Source organism: Athene cunicularia (assembly GCF_003259725.1).
Source record: "Athene cunicularia isolate RWA chromosome 3 unlocalized genomic scaffold, athCun1 chr3_part1, whole genome shotgun sequence".
Lineage (NCBI taxonomy): Eukaryota > Metazoa > Chordata > Aves > Strigiformes > Strigidae > Athene > Athene cunicularia.
Window position 1 is genome coordinate 58704531 of NW_020799097.1, and position 26591 is coordinate 58731121.

Genomic DNA, 26591 nt, shown 5'->3' on the forward strand with positions numbered 1-26591 from the left:
CCCTGCCCCGCGAGCGCAGCGCTTTAATTCTTAGACCGATGTGCAGCGCTTCTGAGAATTCTGTGCGGCGTGTTGTCACTCGCCTTTCAAAATGTCCCTGCTGTGGCCGGCTCGCCTCGATTACTGTGATGAGCTGCCTGAACCTGGAAGGGGAGTCGTACAAACAGCCATAGGAGCGCTGTACACAGCATTGGGAAAAAAGTAACTGGTGTTCTTAATGGCAGTGCTTTTGTTTCTTTGTGCTTGAGGGTCTCGGCTCGACTCTTTGGATTGCATCCCTTCAGAATGTTAAAACGGGACGTGAAAATAGGTCCGGCGTTTGGTGCAGTACGTATTGCCACCGCGGGAAAATTATTGCAAAATATTTTGTAAATACGACTATTTCATGCCAACAAGATAATCAGAATGGTGAAATAGTTAAAACCAAATACAAGTGTGGGCTTTTAAGTCTTAGTATAACTCCTGTGATAGGAACTAGAAGTACTGTAGGTTTTGTTACGGGTGGTCCAGTATGCAGGTACATGTTGAATAATTACAAGGAGGAGTAGGGAGAAGAGCTTTAAAACATTTTGCTTTTGTCAGATTTGTAATGCTAAAAATACAGTCCTGCCACTTTATTAGCTGCTGCCTCTGGACAGCGGGCTACTTAAAAACAGTTCCTAAAGCATCTCTAAAAATGCTTCACCAAAAAATTACCATTTGTAATGGTATTGAAGAGACAGGGAAATCTGAATATTGATTTGGTCATTTTGAGTAAATAATGAATGTTTGCAAGAACCTGCATTATAATAGTCTTGTGTGGCTAATACTGTGGGTTTTTTTTTCCAAGGGAATCAAAGTAACAATTTTTAAAATTGCTATAATGTTGAATCTGTGCTGAGTGAAAGAAAAAGTTCTGCTTTTGTTGCCTTTCAAAATATACTGCATCAATTTAGATGTAATTGACTTGTTTATTTAGAGAGTTGGATCTGCACTATTTTTACACCGTATTGAACACTGGACTCCTGGAATTACTGGGGGGAAAGTCTTTTTGGTTTTTTTTTTTTTTTCCCTCTTCTGTGCATGTTAATCAAGTCTATATATACATGAGATGTTTCTCAAGCATTGATAAGTTCACATGAACCTATTTCTGCTTTGTTCTCTACATAATATAATTCTGAGTGAGAAACTAACATTTTGCTCTGTTATGTGAATTGAAATAGGATATATGCTCAAAATTCAAATTCAGTGATACAGTTGTATCATAGAAGAACCTCATTTTGAATGAATATGTAGCAGTTCAATACCGAAATGGTTGACTGTTCTACACTTGACTGTTCTTCTGTGATTCAGTTCCAAATGTACATATAAGGGTTGGTTTTTTTATTAATTTGTAATAGCAAATGCTAAGGAATGACAGGCAACTTGAAGCCTCATAACAGTCAGCAGTTCCTGAAGATATTCTGAGTTTAAGACAGATACACAAAGGGCGGTAAGGACAGGAAGCAGTGAGGTTATTTATCCGTTGTGCTATCCAGTGCCCAGAGACAATTGAAAAAATACCTGATAGGCTCAGTACCTTGAGCTGATACTGTGTTGACAGTAGCAGATCTTCAGACAGGAGAGTGGTTTTTCCTATTTAAAAAAACAGCCACCTTCCTCCTTCCCACAGTGTTTGGGTTGTGGTGACTTGTAGGGAAGGGCAGAAATCTGGGGTTCTTTTTCCCCTCCTGTTCCCCCCCCCCCAATAATTGAGTTATGAATTAGGGAGCTTGATGGAAAAATCCCGGTATTAAATAACAGAGGAGCATTTACTCTTTTGAAGTAATGCTGTAGCTGTTGAGTTTTCAACCTGTGAGCAGGGGGGAATGATAGCTACTGCAGTGATAGCTACTGCAGAGTAATCTGTACAGAGTTGCAGAACTTGTGAGATCATCTGTCATTTGAAGCAGGACTCCTAATAGTCTTTGGATGGTTTGGCTAGGAGCTGGTGTTAGTTGGATTTGCCAATGGCTTATGCTTGTTTGTTTTTTAAAAAACTAAGCTTTTACTTACGGAAGAGATTTCTTAAAACTGTAGATAACACTTCGTCAACATTTAGGAGCTGGCTTCTTAAATATGTAATTTTCTGGGATTTTTTTATTGTTGCTGGATTTTTCCAAAGAAATACAGAAGTGGAAAAAATTGTGTTGGGCCTGATAATTTACTGGGAATCCATTGGGCACAGTTGACTGAACTAACAAGAAATTACTTCATTCCATCTTGGTCTAGCAAAAGCTTGAAATTTTTCCTAAGGAGAACCTGAAATAATTTTTGGGAGATCAGTCTGGTAGGAAGTCCACCACTTCAACACCTTAATGTTGCATGAAAGAAGCAGATGTGACTTCTCCCAGCAAGCATCCTGAGAGACTTCCAAGGGGGCAAAGTGAGCAGTTAAATGCTTGGCTGAGCCACAGTTTGGGAGGGATGTTGCCCAGTTTAAATTCTTGCTCCTGATCACTGGGATTGTCCTTCATCTGTTGCATCTTGAATGAAAGTTTCAGAATCAGTGTGTGGTAGGATGTATGGATTTAATGAGTGCGCAGAAGGAAGGGATACTTGCAGGTTGCCACAGATAGCATAACTCCTCATACCACGTGCTTTTCTAGTATAGAAAATTAATTGCTAAGTGTAGAACCCAGCTCTTACCCACTTGACTTTAAAGGAGGACTCATTGTCCAGGAAAGGGTGTGTATGTGTAACCACAAGTGTCTTTTATCCTGTTTAGTACAATTTTCAAGACTGGCTTATTAAATAAATAACAATGTCATGAAAAGTAGAGGTTACCTGAAGTCAGTTTGTGAACTAGTTCTTTTTAAGAGCTATGCAGCAATTAGAAAGTTGCTTTACAGTAATCCTATAATTATGCCCTAAGTGGATTCTTCTAGGTGTAATTACATACCTTGAAAATGTGCATGCATTTTTATTTCCTAAGAAATCTGCCAGCACTGACCCAACCTTTTTCTTCCATCTCCATGTAACATTTGGTTTTATGATGTGGTACCTCTAATAGTGGATTGCGAGAGGTAGTAGATAAAAGGCTTCAAGTGATACCTACAGAAGTAACAGAAAACCAGCTCCCAAGACCGACTGAACACCACACCCACAGCATCAAGCTTGTTGCAACTCTCTCTTTGATCACAATAAACATAGTATCTTGTCTGAGTGGATTAGTAGAGCCAGAATTTTAATGCTATTGCAGCTCCTGCTTTCAGATTGATGTGTGAAAAATGGGGAACCTGCTGGAATGATGAGGGGAGAAAAGGTGTGGATAGGCTCGTTAATTTTTGCATTTTTCCATAGGAGCTCTTGCTAAAAATAGCTGCATGGAATGTTACATTGAGCTCAGCCATAAAGAAAATAACATAGTTGAGTAACGTGTCTGATACTGAAGTCATCTGAACATTTCACTGATGTTATTAATGATAAATGTTCGATCATTTGATGAAGGACTGCGACACAGAATTCTGTAATACTAAGTGCTCCATATTCTTTCAGGGACTTAGGACTCCTTGACTTTGCTCGACTGTATGTGTCTTATCTGCACTGTATTTTTACTGAAATGATTTTTTCCTTGAGTAAATTGAAATATAAGATGTGACATTCTCAGGTCTGCTTCATATCATTCCTATATGTAAGGTTTTGCAGCCACTGGAAATTGTAGTTCAGAATGCTTAAGAATCATCTTGAAAGCTACAGCCCAGGAGGAAGGTGGCTCATCAGTCTTTTTACAGCGGATTCCCAAATACATTCTGTAACTAAGGGTGGCTCTTTCAGGTCAAGACCTTCCTGCTTAGGGTGCGTGAATGTGACAGTGAAACTTTGATTGTCCCCCAGCTGTCTCTGAGTTTGCAGATTTCTACTTCCCTACTGTAGTAGAGTTATTTAGGTTATTTGTTAGATGCTTGCTGGTTTCCAGTGATGATTATGTATTTGTGAAATGACTTAGCTTAGATTCTGGTTGGTGACGTATGCAAAATGTGTTGTTGACTGACATTGTCTGCTATCTTGGATATTATTATACCTGAGGTGTGAAGGCAGAGTTGCATCCTTGTCCTCTTTTTCAGAGATTGCATGCATTCATTCCATGAATAAACCTTGGAGCCCTTCAGCACCTTATAAAGAAATAAAGAATATCCTCATTAATCCCTTTTTTGTTTACCTTGTTAAGTATCAAATCTAGGTCATAGAGGTTGTTTATAAGCTACTATGAGAAAATACACATGTAGATTTATAAAGGAAGAAAGTGCTGAACAGTTCTGAGGTTCATTCACGAAATGAATGCATGTGATTTCTGAAAAAGAGGACAAGGCTGCAAAGCTCTGAGCTACAGGCTGCTTGAAATATGGAGAGGACCTAGGGAGAGTCAGCTGTTTGCATGCACCATGTTCTCCTTAAGCATTTGGTACTAGCCCCTGCTAAGAGATAAGCCTAGGCAGTCCTTTGGAACAATATGATACAGATATTTTTATAAACAGGTTTAGGAAGGTATTGTGGCTTTTAAAACTGAGTGTAAGAAGTCATTTATTAGAGGTTAAATTTGCATAAACATAACATGCTCCTAACTTTGGTCTTGCTTCTCCTTTTGTGTACATGGTTACTTTACGGAAATGAGCCATTAACTTATTATAGTTAAAGATAATTGCCTTTTATAATACTTTAGAAAAAGATAATTTGCTTAAGTCAGACATTAAAAAAAAATCACATCAAAACTGTGGGCCAGAATTGATTATTGCAAAAAAATAAAGCAGAAGTCTGATTATGTTTTTATTGAAAACAAGCTGCCGTGGGTAAATGAAAGCACGGTAATTTCTATAACAAGACCACAACATTGTATTTTGCTTGCTTATACCTCTGTACAACGTTGTAATGCTGATGATATTTGCTTTCTGTTAGTTTGCAGAAAAGCTGAAACACTGTAGTGTACCATTGGGCAGGACAAGTAAGGAATGAGCCAGCCTTGGGAAAGAGGACCTGCCATCCTAGTTGGAGACATCTGAAGAGAGGACATTTTAGTCTTGTGGCATGCTTCAGTAGAAATTATTCAGAAAAAGTAAGCTGTTGTTTTGTTAATGGACTTTTGTATTTCAGCTCCTTGACAGACTGCTTAGTTGCAGTCAGAATTTGACCTGGAGTTTAAAAAATTGCTGTTTTGAGGTGGCTTTGTGGGAATTTACTTTTTCTTCCAATAGTCATAGAAGGCCTGGGGTCTCCTCATACAGGTATATATCACCTCTTCCATACTTTGTATGTTGATGAAGGTGCTCTAGGCTGTGTACCCTAAGCTTACAAATTAAGCATATGTTTTAATATTAAAAAAAATCTTTAAAAACCCACAAAAGGATGGTAGAGAGGTGGAGTCTGGGAAGATTGTGAACTAGCGCCTTCTCAGTTGGCTTTAGGCTGTATTTATGTTAAAATGCAGTGTTCAGATGCTTATTGTTCCCTTATTTACACCTGATTCAAGGATCTAATTACTTCAAATAAAATTATTTTAGAACTTGTCCTTAAGTTTGATTAAATGTAATTTTTCCTGTTGCCAGAACTGACTTAGGGGAATGGACCCCTGGACAAACATAACTTTACTGTTGGATAACAGTTCTAATATGAAGTCTGTTTTCATTAAATCTTGTTATATTACTTCTAATTTCAGGAAAAATATTCTGTGTTTAGTTTTGTTTAGCTCTTAATGTCATGAGGTTGCAATGAAAGTGCCTCCACAGCCATAATGTAGCAGAATAGCAGTCCTAGATGTTTTTCCTCCTTTCTGAAGGATTACTACCTCTTCATTAAAAATCTACATGTACATCCTCATGCCAGCATATAAACAAACTATGACCTATTAAAAAGGAAAACAAAAAAAAGATTAATTAGGATCTTCCTTTAAAAACAAAAAGTGAGACAGCATCAGTTTAGTTGATATGAATCTTCAAGTACATGATTGTCCTGCATTCTGAGCACATGCAACTGCAGTTGCTTATCTTTTAAAGAGTTTCATGTTGCTGGGTAGTGCTTGCTTAGAGATAAGGCTTTACTCTTCCAGCTGTATTCATTTTACACATAACATTTTCCTCTGAGTCATTAAAAATCACACAGGAATTTCAGGATAAGGCATTTTCTCCTTTCTTCTCATATCCTGCATTATTGTCTTGATCTAGTAAGGAATCAAAGAACCCTCAAATTAATGGGTGACCTATAGAGCACAGTTGAAATGTTAGAATTTTCGTGCTTTCAGTGAACTGGTGAGAACTTTCATGCTACTTTTAATTTACTAATAAGTTAGCTCATGGTATCAGAATTTGATTTGTCAAAACACACCATTTTTAATCCCAGCATTGCATTTTAATCCCCTCCAAAATCTTAAGTATGATATGCAACCTCTAGATAAGTAACTTTTATACAGGTTTTTTTTTTCCTTTGACTCTGAAAAGGATAACCTGACAAAGTCTCTTCAGGGAGAAGCAGCTTTTTGTAAAATTGTATCATGGAAGTAGAAAAACCTCTGCTGCTCTGCCTTTTTGCACAGTAGTATCTCATTATGGGAGCACTTGAAAATTCAGATCCTTTACCTCATCTGTGGTTAGTGCAAATTAATCAATACATGAATTTCTCTTTCAGCTATTCTGTTGTGAGATACTGATTGGGCTGTATTTGTGGGTATTCTGAAATCTCAGTAGCTTTTATTCCCCTACTTTTTCTAATAAGTTTCTCATTATAAACCCCTAGTTGCAGTGTAAAATTCTACTGCAAAAATATAACCTCAAAAGTGTGAGGCTCCCAGAAAGCAACTTGTTCACAACATTGTTAGCATGGATCTCGCAGATAGATCTGTACTGTATAGTAAAAAGACAGTTACCAGGTGGTAGGTAATGCTGTGTCTGTATCTGGCATGCTGATTTAAGAACTAGTATGCAGATTTGTCTTTAATCTCAGAGAAGGAAATTCAGATATGAAACTGAGACACAGGTGGATACAATTATGTGCTACTTCAGGAAAAAAATATTTGAGCTGTAGAGCTTTTAAAAGAATTATTTGATAAAAAATGGATTAAAGAGGCATTGGTCTTTTGAGAGGAAATTATAGTGATAAAAGGGAACAGACAGCATGCAGAAATACATTTTTTAAGTAAATAGCACTTAATACATTATTGTAAAAATAAACACAGATACTGAAGCATAAATCTTTTTTTTTTTTAATCCCAGCAAGAATTAGTAAGATGTTTAAAGCAGTGGAGGCTTTTACAGTAACACTAGACATTTTCTCTTGAGGTATACACATTTCTAGCAGAATATGTTAACACTAGAACAGGCTGTCCAGGAGGCTGTGGTATCTCCATTCTTGCAGGTTTCAAAAAAATTCAACTAGACAGAGCCATGGCTGATCTGATTCAGTATTGGTGGTAGTGTCACGCAGAGCAGAAGACCGGACTACGTGACCTCTAAAGGTCCCTTTTGGCCCACATGCCTGTGATAGTTTTTCATGAACTATTCCTAGCTGTTTGTACAACAAAGACTAGTTTCACTGAAAGGCTGTTTTGCTCAATATCAGCCTCAATTTTTCTCAGGGATTTAAATGAAAAAAGGCACCTTTTTAGGCCCTATCCCCCAAACCCCATTCTTCTCCCTCATTTGCTATCTGGTGTTTGGTTTTGATGGCTAATAAATAAGAACATAAAAGGAAAATTACCATGAAACAGACTGCAAAAGATTGTCATGGCAAAAATGTAGTTGAGAAGACATTTGCATATTTAGGCTAGAATTCTTCAACTACTGAAATCCTACACAGTGCCAAAGTGACACAGTTTTGCATTCCCTGCTCTCTTACAGTTGGTTACAAAATCATCTTTAATGACAGAAATAAGATATGGCCAGAGAAGGTAATGACTTCACAAAGGATTCGAATCATGGTTGTGTGTCTTCTGTGATACACTGCTCCTTCTGCTGGGCTGCAGCCATTCCTTCTCAGATGCACTCAGCTCTGTCAGGGAGTTAGACTCAATGTTTAGGAAAAATGAATCCAGGGTATCTTCTGAAAAAGCCACCTCAGTTTTCAAATCTGGTTATTTCTGCAGCCTTATGGTTGTTGTGAGCCCGCTTTGAGGGATGGTGTACTGTGGTGCATGGGGACTAAGAAACAGAGTGGGTTCAGCCAGCTGCTGTTGCTAGGCATGTTTTCTACTGTGGAAACCTAGTCTGAGGTTCAGGCAATCCCTTAATCAGATGATCACCAGTACTGTAAAGAGAGATTGTTTTAAGTTCAGTGTTTGCAGCTAGATCATCTCTTGAGGAAACAACTACACTCCTTTAAATTTCTTGACTAGGCTTCGAAGAAACTGGCTGACTAGAGGTTCTTTAATCAACACTACTTCAGAGAAAGGAGGAAATTCCAAAATTTGTTTTCTAACTTGGTGTGATTATGTGCTGAAAACAAAACAGATAGATTGGTGATTTAGGAAAAGAAATTATCCCAGTACTCCATTTAGTTTGTCAGCTCAGGAAACAGAATGTTAACCTGTCAGTTTTTGAGCTGAGCTTCAGAAATGATCCCTTACCTTAATTTAAGGTAAGCATCTCATTCTGTGGATATTGAGGTCAAAGGTGATGTAAAGTGCCAGTTTAGGTTGACAAAATAAAACTGATTTAAATCTATCTTTGATTCTCTGCAGGATGGCTGGCTGTGGAGAAATAGATCATTCAATCAACATGCTTCCTACAAATAGGAAGACGAATGAGTCATGTGCTAACGCAGCACCTTCCCTGACAGTCCCTGAATGTGCTATTTGTCTGCAAACATGTGTCCATCCAGTAAGTCTGCCTTGTAAACACGTTTTCTGCTATCTGTGTGTGAAGGGAGCTTCTTGGCTTGGGAAACGATGTGCGCTCTGCCGGCAGGAGATTCCAGAGGATTTTCTTGACAAGCCAACCTTATTGTCACCAGAAGAACTCAAAGCGGCAAGCAGAGGCAATGGAGAATATGCTTGGTACTATGAAGGTAGAAATGGTTGGTGGCAGTATGATGAACGTACCAGCAGAGAGCTGGAAGATGCTTTTTCCAAGGGCAAAAAGAGCACTGAAATGCTAATCGCTGGGTTTTTATACGTAGCAGATCTGGAAAATATGGTTCAGTATAGGAGAAACGAGCATGGACGCCGCAGGAAAATAAAACGGGACATAATAGATATACCAAAGAAGGGAGTGGCTGGGCTGAGGTTGGACTGTGATGCTAACACTGTCAACCTGGCAAGAGAGAGCTCCGCGGATGGTGCAGACAGCACACCGACTCCAGGGGCGGCAGCTGTGCAACCTCTAGCATCCATTTCTGCTAGGCCCCTGCCATCACTAGATGGTCAGCTGGTGAGTCCTTCAACGCCATCACCAGATGCAAGCAATTCTCTAGAGAACTCTTTTGCCCACTTACAAATAAATGGAGACAGTATGGCTGAAAGGAGTCACAGGGGAGAGGGAGAAGAAGACCATGAGTCGTCATCTTCTGGTAGGGTGCCAGCCCCTGACACCTCTGTTGAGGAGACCGAATCGGATGCTAGCAGCGATAGCGAGGACGTGTCTGCCCACCTTCAGCAACGCCCGTCCTCTGCCCAGCAGAGACACTTGAACACAAATGCAAGTCAGTCAGGAGTGGATAGACCAGTGGCAGGGGGTGGGGTGGTAAACACAAGCGTGAGATCTAGAAGGCCAGATGGACAGTGCACAGTCACTGAAGTTTAAATCTAGAGCCATGCGATTAAAAACTCAGTCCTGTATTTGTAAATTTTCTGTCCACATTGGCATTGCACTCAAACCTAGCAGTGTGTTTGGTGGGAGGGCGGGGTGAAGGGGAGAAACAGATTTGGCCTGTTTAAGTCTCTTAACATGTCTCAGCTGGAAGACTCTAACTGTAGGCAAATGGGTTGTCCTGTTAATGGTTTGAAAGCCGCTTAGCAATGCCCAGTTTTCTTGAAAATGTCTCGTGTTTATTTTGTAGCATTTTCCCCTTGGAGATACTCAATCCCTTTTTGGCCAATGTATATCTACTGTACAACTTGAATTGTCTTCATTATCTGACTGTTGCATTAAGTGTCTTACTACTTTCTGCATGGATTGATGTACGAAAAGAACACTAAAGCAATGTGGGAGCAGGCAAGATGTTGGGTGTGAGCAGGATGCTTAATTTAATGTGAGAAAATAGATGTGAGTTTGGAGTTAAAATGTGTTTTTACTAGACAAGAGCAATCATTTACCTTCCTTCAATGGAAATGTAAAAATGCTGTTAACTTTTGTTGCAAATTCTTACCTATACACTCTTCATGGCGTTTTCACTGGCTTTGCCATCTAGTCCTTGTAGTTTTGTTTTTGAGGTCTTTCTTGATCTGTCTTGTTTTTGTTACAGAATTTATAATTTAATAAAACTACATTTTATCAGTAATAATCTCAGCTATGTCTCCAGTTTAATTGAACTTCACTGGAGGAGCTTTAAAGAAAACTATCATAAAACAGCTTCCTGTGTTTGCTAAAAGAGAGGACTGGCTCTGAGTGGTATCTTGATTTTCTGGTATCCCTGACTTGGCTGTGTCTCAAACACAACACTCCAGTGAATGTCTTTCTGCTGAAAAATCACACGTTGCAGGCTTAATGCTCTCAGATGCTTGCTGCTCACTTCTCATCTGAAGAGCTGATCAACTTGCTTCATTGTTATGGTGGGCAGAAGTATCACATACAGTCTTATTTTAACAGTGGAAATTTTGAAATAAAAGAGATATTACCCATGTACTTGGCACTGGTAAGGCCATGCCTCAATGACTGTGTTCAGTTTTGGGCCCCTCACTACAAAAAGGGCATTGAATGACTCAAGTGTGTCCAGAGAAGGGCAACGGAGCTGGTGCAGGGTCTGGAGCACAGGTCGTAGGGGGAGCGGGTGAGGGAACTGGGGGTGTTTAGTCTGGAGAAGAGGAGGCTGAGGGGAGACCTCATCGCCCTCTACAGCTCCCTGAAAGGAGGTTGAAGAGAGCTGGGGATGAGCCTCTTTAACCAAATAACAAGTGACAGGACAAGAGGGAATGGCCTCAGGTTGCTCCAGGGAAGGTTTAGACTGGATATTAGGAAGCATTTCTTTACAGAAGGGGTTGTTGGGCATTGGGCTGCCCAGGGAGGTGGTGGAGTCCCCATCCCTGGAGGTGTTTAAGAGTTGGGTTGACATAGTGCTGAGGGATATGGTGCAGTTGGGAACTGTCAGTGTTAGGTTAATGGTTGGACTAGGTGATCTTCAGATCTTTTCTAACCTAGATGATTCTGTGATTCTGTAAGTCAGCAAACTTGACCCTGCTACAAAGAACATGGATGTTAAGGACTATAGTGCTGTTTATCTGTTCTTCATATCAAAATGAGTGACAGCACAGAACAGGTAGTTTTGTGCTTGTATTAGCAATCAAGAGAAGGTTTAAAAAGTACAGCTTGTCTTTTTTGTCTATGGCAGTTTTACATTTTTTCAAATTGCAAAACAGCATTAGTTGATTCTGGACTCAATCTTTAAAATAAAGCTTATTAAACTCCAGTTCTTACTACATGTATCCCTGAATAGAAAGGGACAGTAGCTGATACATAGGTACTACACATCTTCAGACAAAAGTCACTGTAGGCAAATAACCACTTGAAGGGAATTAAAAGGGCTGATTTTTAAAAATGGTAGATTTAAACTTCTAAAATGTCCTTACTGTAATGATGGCTGATGTATCTAGTCTTGGGCAAAGCTGTGCCAGCCCTCCAGTTTGTTTTTTCTGCCCCCAGGTGAGATCAGTGGGTCAGTGAACAAAGGAAAGTGCAGAGGAATCTAGGATGGAATACAGGCGATTTTCTTCTTTCTCAACTAGCAATGGATGCTCCTGATCACAGATTTTTACTATCATCTTCCAGTTCTGTAAGGAAATAAGCTAGTAACATGGAATTCAGAAGGAAATAGGAGGGAATGCTTTTTCTCCTATTTGTTAGTTGCGAGCTGCATTATTTCTCTGTTTTAAGTGAGTTAACACACAGTGCCTGTAATCAAAGTCTGACTTTGTGCTGCAAAAACCTTCAGTAAGAACACTTCTGCTATGTGCACACATTCTACTTCATGTGATGCTATCTACTGGTAAGAAAGTTAGAAGCAAAAAAACAAGAACTGCACTAGCTGTACACTTAATTTCAGGATTTTCAGCCCAAACAGTCTACAGATAATTTTATTGGTGATTATCCTTGGGGGTTCTTGACCAAAATAGAGAGTCAGACCTCTGTTCAACTGAATACCCATGATGCTACTTTTGGCTCCTGCTGGCTGACTGCAGCTGTGAAGTACTAAAATCAGTTAAAGTAAGGCTGGTGAGAGCATAATAGCTGATTATCAGAGTGGCAAATGTACTCCCTAGATCCAGCTAGGAAAAAGCAGCAACTGGTAATTCTCATTTTCTATTTAAACCATCACCTTCAGTAGGAGATATGTTCTCAGTTTTTGCTAAGCCACAGCCACACTGCATTATGTGGTGTTCTAAAACTCATGCATTAAGTGATTTTCAACTTGTACTGCATAGCTAGAGAAATGCATACTGGAGCAGAATGGAAAGGAAAAAGGAAATTAAAGTACTATAAAACCTACTGCATCTCTTAATTTCCAGGAAAACATAAACACCTATGTTTACATGGTGCTGGTTACACAACCAACACATAGTGAATCAAGAATTCAGCAAGAACACCTAGTTTACCTACACTGCTCATTTCTGTCAGCAGCAAATATGATAAAGTAACTGTATTGCTAAAACTGATCTCCAGTATCCAACCTTGAAAGTCTTGGCACAGAATCCACACCCCCATTAAGCACTCAGGGTCTCCCAGTACACAGAGTCACAGAACAAGACAGGCATTTCACAATGTAATAGGAAACCTAGTTTGCTGAGGAGGGAACTGGCAAACTAGCCCTAGGAATAAAAAAGCTATCACACTGTTTAATTAGGAGACTGGGAGTATCAATTCTGAGGTTTCTAATTTATTATCTGCATTTAGTGCTTGTTTGGTTTTAGGTTGTTTCTGAAGGGGAACAAGAGCAAGACATGAAGGTTGTGGTCTTTCTAAAAATGTAAGTGCTTATCAGCTGCTGGTTACAGGCATTTATCACTTTAAGATGATAAGCAAGTATTCTATGAAATAAAGCATTTGGGTTTGAAATTAGTAAAACGTATTGGGAAGAGGAAATTAGTAAAAATTCCATTTAATCTCATTCAGTCCAGAGCTCTTGTGCTAGCACTCGTGGTAATTTAGTCAGGCTGTTTTTCATAAGAAGGTCTGTACTTGCTTTTAAAACAGAAGACAGAATATGGTATTGGGCTGTTCACAAAATCCTTGATCAAAACAAACACTGTAATTACCTTCAGATTCTCCTGTACCTGTTTGGTATATTTGTGATTCCAACAAAATGAGTTTTCTGTAACCTTTTCTGAAACTTTTCTGAAATCGTCTTACTCAGTACCAGTAAATTATTTGTCCTGTTCCTCGAAGCAAATGTTGGCCTTTGATACAAATCAGAGGATGGCTGGCGAAGTGCATTTGCTGAAATGAGAAGTAAGCTCACTGTCTACAAATCAAAATGGAAAGAGGTCCCTGATAGGTGTACATACTGAGTTTCACTTACTAGCAGCACAGATCTAGTTCAAAATGTGCAAATAAAACAGATTCTGCTTTTCTGCTACAATTTCCTCCCTTTCAAATTTATATCACCCAGTGCACACAATACACTAATCAGCCTTATAGCCTGGCACCTGAAAAATAAAATTTAAAATAATTGAAGGGTCTTGCTCAGTTTCAAAGCAATTTTCACACCCATTTAAAAAACTTAAGTCACAGTATAAGTAATGGCAAATTTATTCTTGTTACTAGCAAAGACATAACCAGTTGCCCTTTAAGGCACTTTTTTTTGGACTTACAACAATGTGATGTGCTATTGCTTAAAAAAGTTGGATGAGTTATTGACTGGAGTGTGCTCTGAAGGTTCAGTGATGGTGGAAGTCTGCAATCCCTCATAATTCTTGAAGAACTTCATGAAAAGCATAACAGTTTCATTACTAAACAATCAAGTACTGCCTGACTATTAAAAACATCCATACTTAAGAAGTCATGGGTTTGAAGTCCTTTAGAGCATGGCCAAGAATCCAGCTGTACAGGGGACTAACAAATGAGCTACTGGATAAAAAGGGGTGGTGGGGAAAAGAGGCATAAACCAGAAGACTACTCCCTCCTCACATTCCCATTCCTGTCTCTTCTCTAACGTGGAAGTAAAAATTGAACTTTATTTTTGGGGAAGAGAGATTTGAAATCTTCCTCCAGTAGCAGCTTCAGGTGTGAAGACAAACAGGCAGCATCAACAGAGCAGAGTAAGTTCTTTATCTTCCCTGAGGTGCCAGCTCAAAACACATCCCCTTCTTCAGCATTTCATTTGGTTGCTTCAGGCTATACACACTCCCAGCTGTGAAAGCCATATAGTTAAATTCCCCCAACAGAGCATAGCATCTGCTCAAAAGCTGCAGAATTGTAACAGGCAATCCAGGCCTAATTCCCATCATTGACCTGTCCCAAGATCATCAAACATACATACAGTTACCTTGCTGTCTAAAGCTCAGGAATCCTTCCAAACTGTAGAAATTGTGATTTCCATCCAAGGAATCACCTCCTTTCCCTAAGGCAGCTTATTCCATGTATCTAGAGTTAGTTATGCCTGGTCAGAGCAAGAATCCATGTTAATGCCATGTAGCCCAAAGTTTTCTCCTTAACATGCTCCCCTGAGCTCAGATCTCAGCCCCTGCTGGATTTAGAGACAAGTTAATCCTAACCAACAGTAAAGGAAACCCTCAGTCATGGAGATGGTTTTGCTCTCACAGATGTTCCATTTTAAGAATCATCTGCTAAAGCAGGGACTTGGTGTCAGTTTCTAATTTCTAAAGGGAAAACCCTCCTCACTGAGTTATCTAATTACTTGCACAGTCACCAGCATGAAGTGGAGACCAAGTTCCAAATCTTCTGGTCAGCCCAAATAAACCCTACCAGAGAAATACTCTGAAGTAAGATGTAGACAGATCCACATGCAAGTCTTTCCAGAATGATGAAGTACTCAGACCACCCAGTCTGTCAAGGACATCCCATGTGGGGGCATGACACATCATGGCCTTCCAAGATTTCAATCAGATTCTATGTAAAGAATCAGGTCAGCAGCTCTGCATGTGCTCAGCAGCACAGGTCCAGGCTATGGGAATGTGCAGATGCATATGTAGGTAGTTGGTTCCTGGGGCAATGAGAAGATACCTAAATGCATTTAAAGATCTGAATCAGTGTCAGAGAATGAGGGCTATAAGCTCCGAGTTAGAGCATCTCCTGTAAAAATCAAATTTAGGTGTCCTCAGATACTTTCTCAACGATTATGCAAAGAACTGACTGAAGATGAAAAAAAAAATTATCATCTCACCAGCTATCATCCCTTCAAAGCTGCTTAAAGACACTGGTCTCATGTTGGGGAATTAATATTTTGCAGCTTTAGGTGCACATGTTCTGCAAATAAATAAACCTAGTATCTTTCAACATGAGGTTTATTTCCATACTAGTTAGAAAAACAAAATTAACTGCAAAGAAAATAATCTTCATTCATTCCGAAAGAATTATAGTTCTATTCTCAGCACAGTATTTACCTGTACATACTAATTTCACTGATCTCCATTCAGTGGGTGATTAGAACAGTAAAGAATCTGCCGGGGATTTCTCTGTGGTTGCACACCAAATATGTCTGCCTGACATGAACGACAGGAATGTTAATGCCAGTTTAAATGAACAAGTCCTTAAATGATTCAGTTTAATGCCTGCTTTAGTGAAAGCTTTGTTTGCAAAAAAGCCAAAAACATTTCTTATGCACTGACCATCATTTATGTTTTGGTCTTCTAACCAATGCCTGCAAATTGGCAGGCCCACCCCATACAGTTCCAAAAACGTCTTTCTCTGTCCTTAGGGCAGCTTCTACTGGTAGCTCTCTTCCCGCTGTCACCACCTTTTTCACAGCCTGAATCACAGTGGCTGGACCCTCTGTGTACTGACTCAGCCAGGCCTGGGCTTCTTCTAATGCTCCGGTTTCATCTGAAGATGACAATGTCTCCTCTGAGAGCCCAAGGTGCAAAGCTCTCTCGGGGTCCACTCCGGCAGCCCCACTCAGCAGCTGGAGGGCAGCCCCGCTGCCAACGATCCGCACCAGCCGGGCAGCTCCTCCCCAGCCTGGCACCAGACCCATGTGCTTGTGAACAAACCGAATTTCACTCCCAGGTGTCATCAACCTGTCAATGAAGAACAAAGATGCAGAGGTCAATCCATGCATCAACTTCCATTTCCAGCTTACCAGCACTCAGTTTTCTATTTTCTCCTCCCCTCTGCTTCCAAAGGCTGATACAACTGGACAGCATGCTGATTACAGCCAGAGCTGGAATACCTTAATTTTTACATCACCCTGTACCTTAGCTGCAACTTTTGGCTCTTCATGAAACGAGATACATAGGCTACCACAAGTAAAGATGCTTAGTGCCCACACTGATACCTGTAGTCAGATCTAAAAAGTCTTTGAAAACAGAATTGCAGAGGGATGGGACGTTACACTTATTCACAGTACCAACACTGCCTTGTTAATTCATTCCTAAACCAACAGGGTTTTGGGTAAAAACCAAGCAAACTAATGCACAAAATATATTTGTCAAGAGGATGAATCATGGTCTTAGTACTGATCTGCACTGGGGAGTTTCTGTCAGCACTCTGGTTCTTGATTACGGCACAGTTGTTTGGGTTTTTCTTTTCTGTTCCGTACTTCAGAGGGTCCATGTGAGTTTGATTTCTAACTGCTCACTACATCAAGGGAAGTCAGGATAGATGCTCGACTTGTGGCTCACAACATGTAATAGAATTGCCTTTTATTTATGCTTACAGCATGTAATAGAATTGGTTCCCTCCAGAAAGTAGAGTCACATTCCCCTTTTTGAAGATTTCACATCTTTGCTTCTTTTCTACAGTCTGTCACCTCCCTTATTTAAGAACTCACCCTAGGGCTGATTAAGTTATCTCCCTGGAAGAACTCTGCTGCAATGGATTGTACTGTCTCCACATAGTGTTCACGCTGACACACATTAGGGTAGTGGAAAAAGCCTCTAGAAATAGAAACATATAGAAAAGATGTACAGAAACAGAGCAGTACTTGCTTTTTCTTAAGATGATGTTCTGCAATGTGGTTGCTTGCTGCTGTTTATAAGACAAGGGATGTAAATTACACTTGTGAAGTAGATTAGCTTCTACTTCAAGCACTAATTGGCTTTCTGAAGATAAAATATGTTATACTAAGATCTACACACAAGTCTGTTTCCTAACAATGCAGTTTTCCATGACAAAAATGCCAACATAAACAACTTTAAAGTAGAAAGAAAAAGAAAACCCTTAAAAATGAAACTACTTCTAGGAACTCACAGTTCCCGAATCAGCTTAGCTATTGTTAATTCTAAGTTTGCTTGGTTGCTTTTTTCTTAACCAGAGCACCATCAGCATTCATGCCATACTATAAAGCACCAGGGCTGAAGAGCTTATGCTTTATCCCAGGCCCAACACAATGCACAAAGGCAACAGCTGACATGCCAGATTGCATGAAAGCCTTTTTGTAGAGATAGTGGAGGAAGCTTGTGTGACAAAAGGAAGAGAGCAGAGTATTGCAGGGGAGGAAAGGCTTTTAGCTAACATTAGCAAGTGCTTCCCAAACCCAGCAAATTCCAGGGAGCTCAGGCCTCTCCTCTCTGAAAGGAAGGTTCTGCAAGTATTCCAAAACTCCTTTACTGGCTCAGCTTACTTTGCAATTTGCTGACACCCAGCTTCCCTCTGGGAAAAGCAATAATGAAAACATTATTAAGGGTTTAATTCTAGCTGCGCTGAGCGATGTGAAGCACTAAAAAAAGCAGTCATACACAGCTAGGCATCTGATGCTAGACAATCTGTAGACAGTCTTATAAGACAGCCACCACTGGTCCGCAAAACAATGTGTGTGTATGTTGACTGTCCCAGACACCTGTGGTCAGGCCTTAAGGACAGGCATTTCCATAAACATTCTCAGGGCAGCATACGGACTCAACTGGGAAGTTGGGTCAACACACTCTGAAGTTCGCACAGGAAGTAAAATTTTACATTAGAAGCACAGCCAATCCATCAGCACAAAGAAAAAAGTTGAAAACTTTTAGTATGTGGGAAAGGCTCTGTTACCCTGCACAGTCTTCATCTCCTTCTGAGAAAATGGAATCAAACGTGATAAAAGGAAAATAAATGACTGATAGATAAATCAAAAGAGAGATTGAGGCTGCAGCCTCCAGGATCTCACTGGGATTCACCTCTTCCTACAGTGCTCCTTTGTATAAGCTTCACAGAAAATACTGAGATAAGTGGTGGTCAGTATAAGGTGTAAAAGTAGTCTTGGACTGCCTTCAGGCTTAAGAAAGATATCTGTGTTTTTTCAGACTTTTCAACTATGAATCCCTTCCTGAAGCCACACCATTTCTTATAGAAACCACCTATCACACTCTGTTAGGTACACCACTCATTTTCAGTCCCCATACCCAAGGAAGCAATGGAAACCTGAGCTCGGCTCTGAAGAGGTGTGCTGCTGCCAAGCCAGCCTGGGATCAGCCTCTGAACACTGCCAGCTGCAGCCTCACATAAATATTTCTAATTTTATGAAAGAAATCGAGTCTACCTTCTGAGACATGACAGATCTGATCTCCCGTTAGATGAATTTATGTAAGAAAAGTACATCAAGCATTACTAAACATAAAGAGGCAGAAATCAAAAAGCCGACAAGACCAAAGTACTAATCTATTCCCTCACTGTTTATACCTTACTCATCTAGTACTGGCCCTGACACAGAACAGTAGATGAATACCGAATGAACCCTGATTTGATTCCATATGCCTGTTCTTGTCTTCCAGGTCAAGGGAATTAAAATCTGGGTCTCCTGTAGCTTGGGGGAAGGTCATACCACTAGGGTCCAAAAAAAAAAAAAAAAAAAAAGGAAATCTGTTGCATGACAATACTGGAAAAAAAAATTATTACAAGTAATTAATGTACAAAGTAACTGAAGACCTAACAAGCAGAGAAAGATCCTTCAGAAATGTGAAGGGTAGCAAAATCTTCACAACTTAAACTGGAAATAAGAGGTTAAGGTGATACAAGCACCAACGTGCAGCTGAAACGTTCTTTAAGAACACTGTATTTCTATGTTACAAGGACTACAACACCCCTAGGAAGAAAGCACAGCCACCGTGGGCCACGTCCAAGTTTGGGTTAATCATCTAAAGCAAACAAGAGCTACAGCAAATGTTCCTGATGTACATTTTAAAATGTTCTCAGATGCACTAAATATTACAAACCCTCCACCTTTGATCAGAGGATTCTTTTACTCCCTGACGTCTCATTGCACCCACAAACTACTGACTGTCACATCGCATCACATCACTGGCAATGCACCTGAGAAGAAAACCTTGTTTGCCATTAACAATGTAACCTAACAAATACCATCCTTAAACAGGTACATTTGCTTCCTCAAAGGCAGCACTTGCTGTGAGCTCACAGCTCTGCTTTCCTCTGCTAACGTATTTCCCGGCTACTTTAAGCTGAAACATATACAATGAAAATGGAAAATGCAAACAAAAATGTATTTTCCCAGTTTTTCATAACTGCTTTATATAGTACCCATGTTATTGAATTGTTCCAACAGGTATCATCAGTTCCTTGGGTAGAATTAAGATCTATGCTGGCCCTTACCTCATCAGTTCCTGGACTTCAAGGTTTTGATTCTATTCAGCATTCTGACAAGGCAAAGACACTAATGATGCTTACTAGGGACAAATACCATCCTCTATTTTATGCATTTTAAAAGCTCTGACCACTATGCCTCTGAAACTCCTGATGGAAAAAAAAGGATGCCTAAAACATTAAACATATTGTCAGCAGCCTAGATTTTGTTCCCATCCCTGTTTGACTCCCAGTGTCATGTAAGGACACAGCTCCCAACTTCCAACATTCTCTTTTTAGCTGGCATGAGACTGGCACACCATGGAGGGAGGCAGCTGGCATCACACAGTGCTGCAGCACCTGGTTCTCAGCTATGGTTATACTGAGAGAGGGCAGCCAGAACTGCAGGAGATTACTTCTATCTTCCCCACAAATACTACGGCTTCCTGCTCTCAAACCACCAATCAGCATAAATTATAAGAAAAGCTTATGCCTTTGGGTCCCTCACCACATCTGCTACCTTCTTCTACAAATTTCGTTAACACCTATCTACAAGGTGGTTGTACCAACACAAAGTGGAAAAATCTCCAAAACCAAGAGTATCCCAAGGCCTTGGGATACAATTAAAGGATATCAATAACTTTAGCATGCTGTAGAGCAAGAGTTATAGAAATAATAAGAGATCTTCAAATAGAACTAGACATTTTTGCAAAACATAGATGTAAGACATCCAGAAGCATGAAAAGCAATGGCCATGGTCAGCCACACATGCATTTTGGCTGACTTCCCTTACTCAGTGAAGACAGCAAGAATACAGTATTGATATCAAAGGCTTTCAGCCAACCATCCAAACCACACATGCAACTGTTTTAAGCACAGGAAAAGAGAAACATTACAGAAAAAGGAAAACCACCAGGGAAATGGTAACAGAAAGAAGGTTATCAAGGGCTAAACATTTGTTTTAACCAGAAAACAACAGAAGAACAAAGTTGATGTATAATCCAGTTATACACATTCCCCAACATGTATTATTTTTCTAACACGCTCATCAATCAGCTTAAGTAACTCTTGTTAAATTAAGTAACAGCCAGGCTATGCTAACATGTGGCCAAAACAGCTTTTTAAAATACACACCGCTGGGGAGTACAAGGTCAAGAATTTGTTAGAGGTCAGGTATGACATTATCTGTGGATGGAGTTTATCATGCAAATAGAACTTGTTTTACCAGGTGGGCATGAAAATTTGATGACTTTGCTTGCAAGTAACAAAAACTCAGATGTACTAGTTTAGGATTTTGTAATTTTGCTTGGCAAGTGTTACCAGGACCAGCAGCAGCAGCAGCTCTCAAATGCATGCTGGACTTTAAATGAGCAAGAAAGCTAGAGTTCGTTGTCCACTTCTTCTGTTCTCCTACTGAACCTTCCTAACACTCAAAGTACAGTCCCTGGCCCATCACTTCACCTGCACATCACACCTCATAATCTCACTCCATCTTCCCTACACTCCAGCATCCCAAGGGGCACAGGAGATCCCAGTACTGGTGGTGGGTTCTTGCAGCAAGTGACTGTGACTCAGGCAGCAGATAAGAGTGTTACACAGGTAACACCTGCAATCTGATCTTTCTCCTCTTGCTGATGCATGTAAAACCCACCAACAGAAGTGCTGCTCTTACACACAAAGTGATGCTGAACACATGCAGTAGATGGGATGTTTTTAGTCAACTAGGGTGTTACAATAATTTAAAACAAAGCAAGAGAGAGTTGTGATTTATTAATTTATAGCATCAGAGTAAGAACTAAACTACCTCTTCCTCTATCTGTACAACAAAAACTTTGAAGTGGATGGCTGAAACACAGTAACTATTCAGATGACGTAGAAGTGGGTAGTTGGATGTGAAAGACAGAAGTCACCTTGACTCTTCCACCGGAGGCAAAAGCATTGCCATAGGCATCTAGAACTCAGTACAACTATAGGATCTGAATAGCTGAGATCTCCTGTATTGTCTGCCATGGCACATGAAAATCAAAGTCCATCTGTGCCTGAGAAGATGCAAGCATGTGAAAGGGTCTTCAGTCAACAGCAGGATAAAACTCTTCCTACAGCCACAAAAGGGCTGAGAAAACCTATGATCAGTGGCTGCAGCACATGCTGGAAGCACTTGCCCTGTCCAAAAACCCAAGTCCTGGTGGTCTTCTGAGATGCATCCAGCCCCTTTGCTACAAATGCAGCCAGCCAATTCTGGAGCTTCAGTGGCTCAGGCTAAGGCCTGGAGTTCCTTGGCTCAGGCAGGGGCACCAAGGGGCCTTGACCCAGGCAAGTGGCAGCCCTGCAAGCTGGACCATAGGAAGCAATTTAATTGGGACTCCAGGTGCTGTTAGTCTGAACCTCGGGCAAGGACCATCACACAAGCACTGCTACAACTGCACACTATCTTCAATGGTTCACATAGCACATACTACAGTTTGGAAACCTCCAGGCTTGCTGGCTTCTCCCCATTTTCTTTAGCATGGCATGTGGCCCAGCAAGTTTTAACATGTACCTGGTGCTCAGTCCACCTCTGATACCTGTGTTCCAAATCTTAAGAGCCAGAAAGATACACCAGATACCACGTACCTTCCCATTTAACGTATCTAAAACCTATCCTCCCCACCATGCACAGACAGATGTTAATACACGTGTAAGAGACTACAGAACTTCCTTAGCATTAAGATACAAATCCTTGAGGCCTCATATATGAATGCTCCTTGGCAATTTGCTGCAAAACACATCCCTACCTTCTCCAGAATCTTTTAACAGAGGTAATTCCTGAGTATAGCCTTGAAAACAAGACCTGAATATGAACGACTGCCTTGACATATTCACAAAGCCACAGAAAACCTGAAATTAAGAGTACTGACTAAAGTTAAGGCTGCAATTCAAGCTTGTGAAGACCTAACCTGGAAACCTAAATACTGATAGTTAATTATATAACAACATTGTGTTCTAATAGCAACAACCTGACTTGTGTAAGTATTTAGTCTCTCAAAATATTCTTAGGACCATAAACCTTCCTGGAAAGGCTAGGAATACTTCCATCAATATTTAATCGTGGAGTGTAAGGGTTTTATTTTTAATTAAAAAATCCTAGTTCTAGCCTTGTGTAATATTCCAGTACACAAGCTTTCCATAGTTATTACAGAAACTCACCTTGAAACAGCTGCATAAACCAGTCATTTCTGCAATAAAAATTAATTTTGAAGCAGCAAAGCACTGTGGGAAGAATATTTTGCAGAAGAAATATGCAGTACTATAATAAAATAATTTAGCCAGTCAGCAAAGCTGCTGATGAGCAGTTTCCAGTCCTTACTTCAATTTTTGTGACAGATGCTGTTAGAATTAGAACCTCAAGAATAAGACAGTCTCCTCCAAAGAGCAAGTTGGGACTAATTAATTGGTTTCAGCCTATCCAGTGCAGTGTCTCGTCTCTTTATTGTTACACCATCAAATAATTACCTAGGTACTCTGTAAAGGGATTAAAAAGATAAACATTTTTCTGAAACTCCGCTGTCTTACTAAACCTGCTATCACCAAAAACCCCCCACCCCTAATTCTCTGAAAATATCAACAAGTGGATTCATCTTGAGAAGAGTCAGTCATAATTTCAATTTCTTTCAATTTCACTTAATTGGATAGGCCTTAAAGAATCAAAAAGCCCCGATTAAACTTTTAATCACTAACTCATTGGTAATTATATGTAGCAGATTTTTGAACTGTAGCAATGAAGTGAACATTGGCCAGCCACGACTGTTCTGTGCTTTCCCAGTATGTATTGTAGTACTGCTAGTATTAATTCCTCCTGCTCCTCTCCCATATCTTCTCTCGCACGGAGAGCTCCTCATGTTTCTGTCCTACGCAAAGAAACATGAGAAATGACAGCAATTGCTGCTTTGGAGCTGTGGCAACACGAAGTGAGATTCCAAAGTGAAAATACTGTAAAACCAATAAAAGTAAGGATGTCCTGTATGCTTTTAGTGATAATCCATGCAGACTGGCACCATAAAAACAAATCCCAAAATCTTTGCTCTTTCTGAAAATCCTTTAGTCACAGATATTTACCTGACAGATGCCTAAATGGTAACTGCTAAAGAATTTAAAAATGAAGATAAATGGTCTGAGAGAGTTTGGGGAAACTATGTCCCTTGTGCATATCTTAGATACAATTGCATGAAGCTGCTCTGCAATCCCAAATTGCAACAGGATTAAGAGAAGAGTGTGAACATTAATGATCTTTCCTTTTTATGAGCTTTAATCTGTAACCTTTACTACAGGAATGCAATGGAAAGAAGTAGGTCCAGCCACTATTTCAATAAGCCCATCAGAAAGCCACCCTTCTCAAATCCTTTCAATGATTAAAAAAAACCCTCAACCCCCACAAAGCAATACACCTTCTTTACTTGAGGTTTACATTAATTTAAATAATACCCAAGAACCAAAATAAATAAAAAATCCTACCAAGCCTCCAAGTACAGAGTGTTCTAGGCACACTCTAAAACTCAGTGTCAAAGGAGTAGGCTTGATGCCAGTTTAAGAAATCTCACCAAGACAAGAGCTCACTTTTCTCACAGCTCTTTTCAAATTGCCTTACAGATTATATGGAATTTTATTTATAGTTACTGAATTATTTTGTAACACTCTTAGTGCATCCATTTTCCCCCCACTCACAACAAAAGCTAAGAATCAAGCCTTACATAAAGTAGCCTAGAAAAATAACTGTCCCTCACAAAAGTTGACTTTACAACTTACCATTGCTGCCCTCCAGTCAGGTTTTCCAATGCATTTTATGGAACCCTAAGGATCACAGTTAAAATCAGATCCAAAAAATAGACTCCTAATTACAGATATTTTTACCTGAGCAGGAGTTAATGTTGTTCTGGGTTGGTTGGGAAACCCCAGGGCACTTCCCAGAGAGGAGCATATGGACCTAAACAAGGAGAGATGCACTCTTCAAACTAAACCTTAAAATAACCATTTATAATGTGACTATCATGCTTTCTCACATCACCCAGAGTCAAATGAAATGCAGAAGAAAGAATGACAAAGTCATATTTTCATCTAAAGACACAAAAACATTTGGTTGATGCTAAAATTCTGAAAAGTAGAGTCCTGGATCAAAAAAAAAAAGAAGACAGAGTAACAAGAGAAGAGTTGAAGGCAGAGATGGAACACAGGAACATCAGAGCAGAAACTGATAAACATACATAAAATGATTTAGGAGCAATATGTTCTCCAAGAATACACAGGAGCTGCAGGTGTGGATAACTCCACCATCTATTGCCCAAACACTGGGACATACAGTGGAAGATAAGCCTCCAAAAGCAACAGTCAACTCAAAGAGGCTGCAAGATTACCAATTTCAAAGAAAGCCACTCCAGGGAAGATAATATCATTATCAGAAAAAGATCTTTTTGATAACAGGAGTTAAATTATAATAGGCAGACACAGAAATCTGCATGCCCCAAAAACCAGCATCTCATCATCAGCAAAGTCTGCACTTAGAAAAAATTAAGAAAAGGCCTATCAGCAGAAAAAAGGAGCATTGTAAAGCGGCAGAGCACACAATCTGTGATCTGACAAGACCCAGACTAAAAAACTGGTCCAGACATGACTGCATAAGAACAACCAGAGAAGTATTTATTTCTTAAGAACTCCCCTAATCAAAGAGGTATGGCTAAAAGAGGGTCAGAAAGACTGTTAATTTGAGAGAGAGTTTAGGGAAGGAAAGAACTATGGGGGAAGAAGGTGTGGCAAATACCCTGCAAGGGGAGCAGAGCAGCCTCAAACAAGACGAGGTAGGTAGGTCCCCCCAAGTCTCCTGCAGGTGATGCTCGCTGGCTGTCATACTGGCTGCCATCCACACAGATAGCTCTTCCAATCTCATTCTGGACCAGAATCTCCCAGAAATCAGCTACAGATAGAGGCTCACCCAGCAGACCTGGATTAGGGCTTTTAAATCTCATTTTTTACCTCAGGCTTGACACACTCACTGTGGCTTTACAGAAGCTGGAGAGAGAAAATCATGCTATAAAAAGCTGCATTTCTTCTAAAAGGGAAAAAATGAAGGTGAATACTGGAAATTATAGAAACACTTTTTCTGTAGCAGGAATGAAAAATTAAATTAGATGACAGATCACAGGGCAAGAAACAGAGGCTCAAAAAAGTGTAACTGATTAAAACTCCACAAGCAATATTAAAAAAAAAAAAAAGGCTCATCTTTCTTTTTCTCTTTTTTTTCTTCCCCAGACATTTTTCAGTAAACTGACAGGAAAGGAAATTATTTGGCCAAACTGCAAAGTGAATGCATCCCATTTCCCAGGCTGATGCAGCAGACAGTTACACTGGGGAGCTGTAATTCCCCTGAAGAGTGGAGTACAAACTCTGAAAATGGCATGAATCACCAGAGCCATGAAGCGGGACTGAAGCCCCATCGTTCAAAATGTAGCACCAGGATTCTCCTTTCTCCCTGCAGTTGTAGGACAGCAACCCACGGGGTACCGCCCCATTTGTCCTTCCCTGCTACCAGCTGATGTCTCACTAACACTCTCTTCCTCTTCTAATTCCCATCTATTACTTTATTTCTGTTACCCTGGTCGTATCAGTGGGTCCCAGGCACAGGCACGCTGCAACCTCCATTACCTTACAATTATTTTCAGAGTAGTTTTCATCTTGACACAGCACTTGGGTCTTATCCATGAAGCAGGTTTTAGCTATTCTTTACAGGCTGCCAAAGTC

The 26591-nt window shown here is 40.1% G+C and overlaps 2 protein-coding genes across 12 annotated transcripts in view; one reads left to right on the forward strand and one right to left on the reverse strand.

The window, feature by feature from the left end:
* The first annotated feature begins 223 nt into the window (after window positions 1–223).
* RNF146 (ring finger protein 146) lies at window positions 224–10448 on the forward strand. Of its 2 annotated transcripts, none has more exons than XM_026845683.1 (3): window positions 224–327; window positions 4915–5071; window positions 8684–10448. In XM_026845683.1, the coding sequence occupies exon 3, from the start codon at window positions 8685–8687 to the stop codon at window positions 9741–9743; it is 1059 nt and encodes a 352-aa protein (XP_026701484.1). In that variant the 5' UTR covers window positions 224–327; window positions 4915–5071; window position 8684; the 3' UTR covers window positions 9744–10448. The 2 variants fall into 2 exon arrangements, with proteins under 2 accessions (XP_026701484.1, XP_026701485.1); XM_026845684.1 differs by lacking the exon at window positions 224–327 and adding an exon at window positions 344–368.
* A 5427-nt stretch (window positions 10449–15875) lies between these two features.
* ECHDC1 (ethylmalonyl-CoA decarboxylase 1) overlaps window positions 15876–26591 on the reverse strand; it is a 66211-nt gene continuing 55495 nt past the window's right edge. For all 10 annotated transcript variants that reach the window (XM_026845740.1, XM_026845738.1, XM_026845742.1 and 7 more), the window contains one exon: window positions 15876–16348. In XM_026845740.1, the coding sequence (XP_026701541.1) occupies window positions 15943–16348 (406 nt within the window). In that variant the 3' untranslated portion in view covers window positions 15876–15942. The remainder of the gene's footprint in view (window positions 16349–26591) is intronic.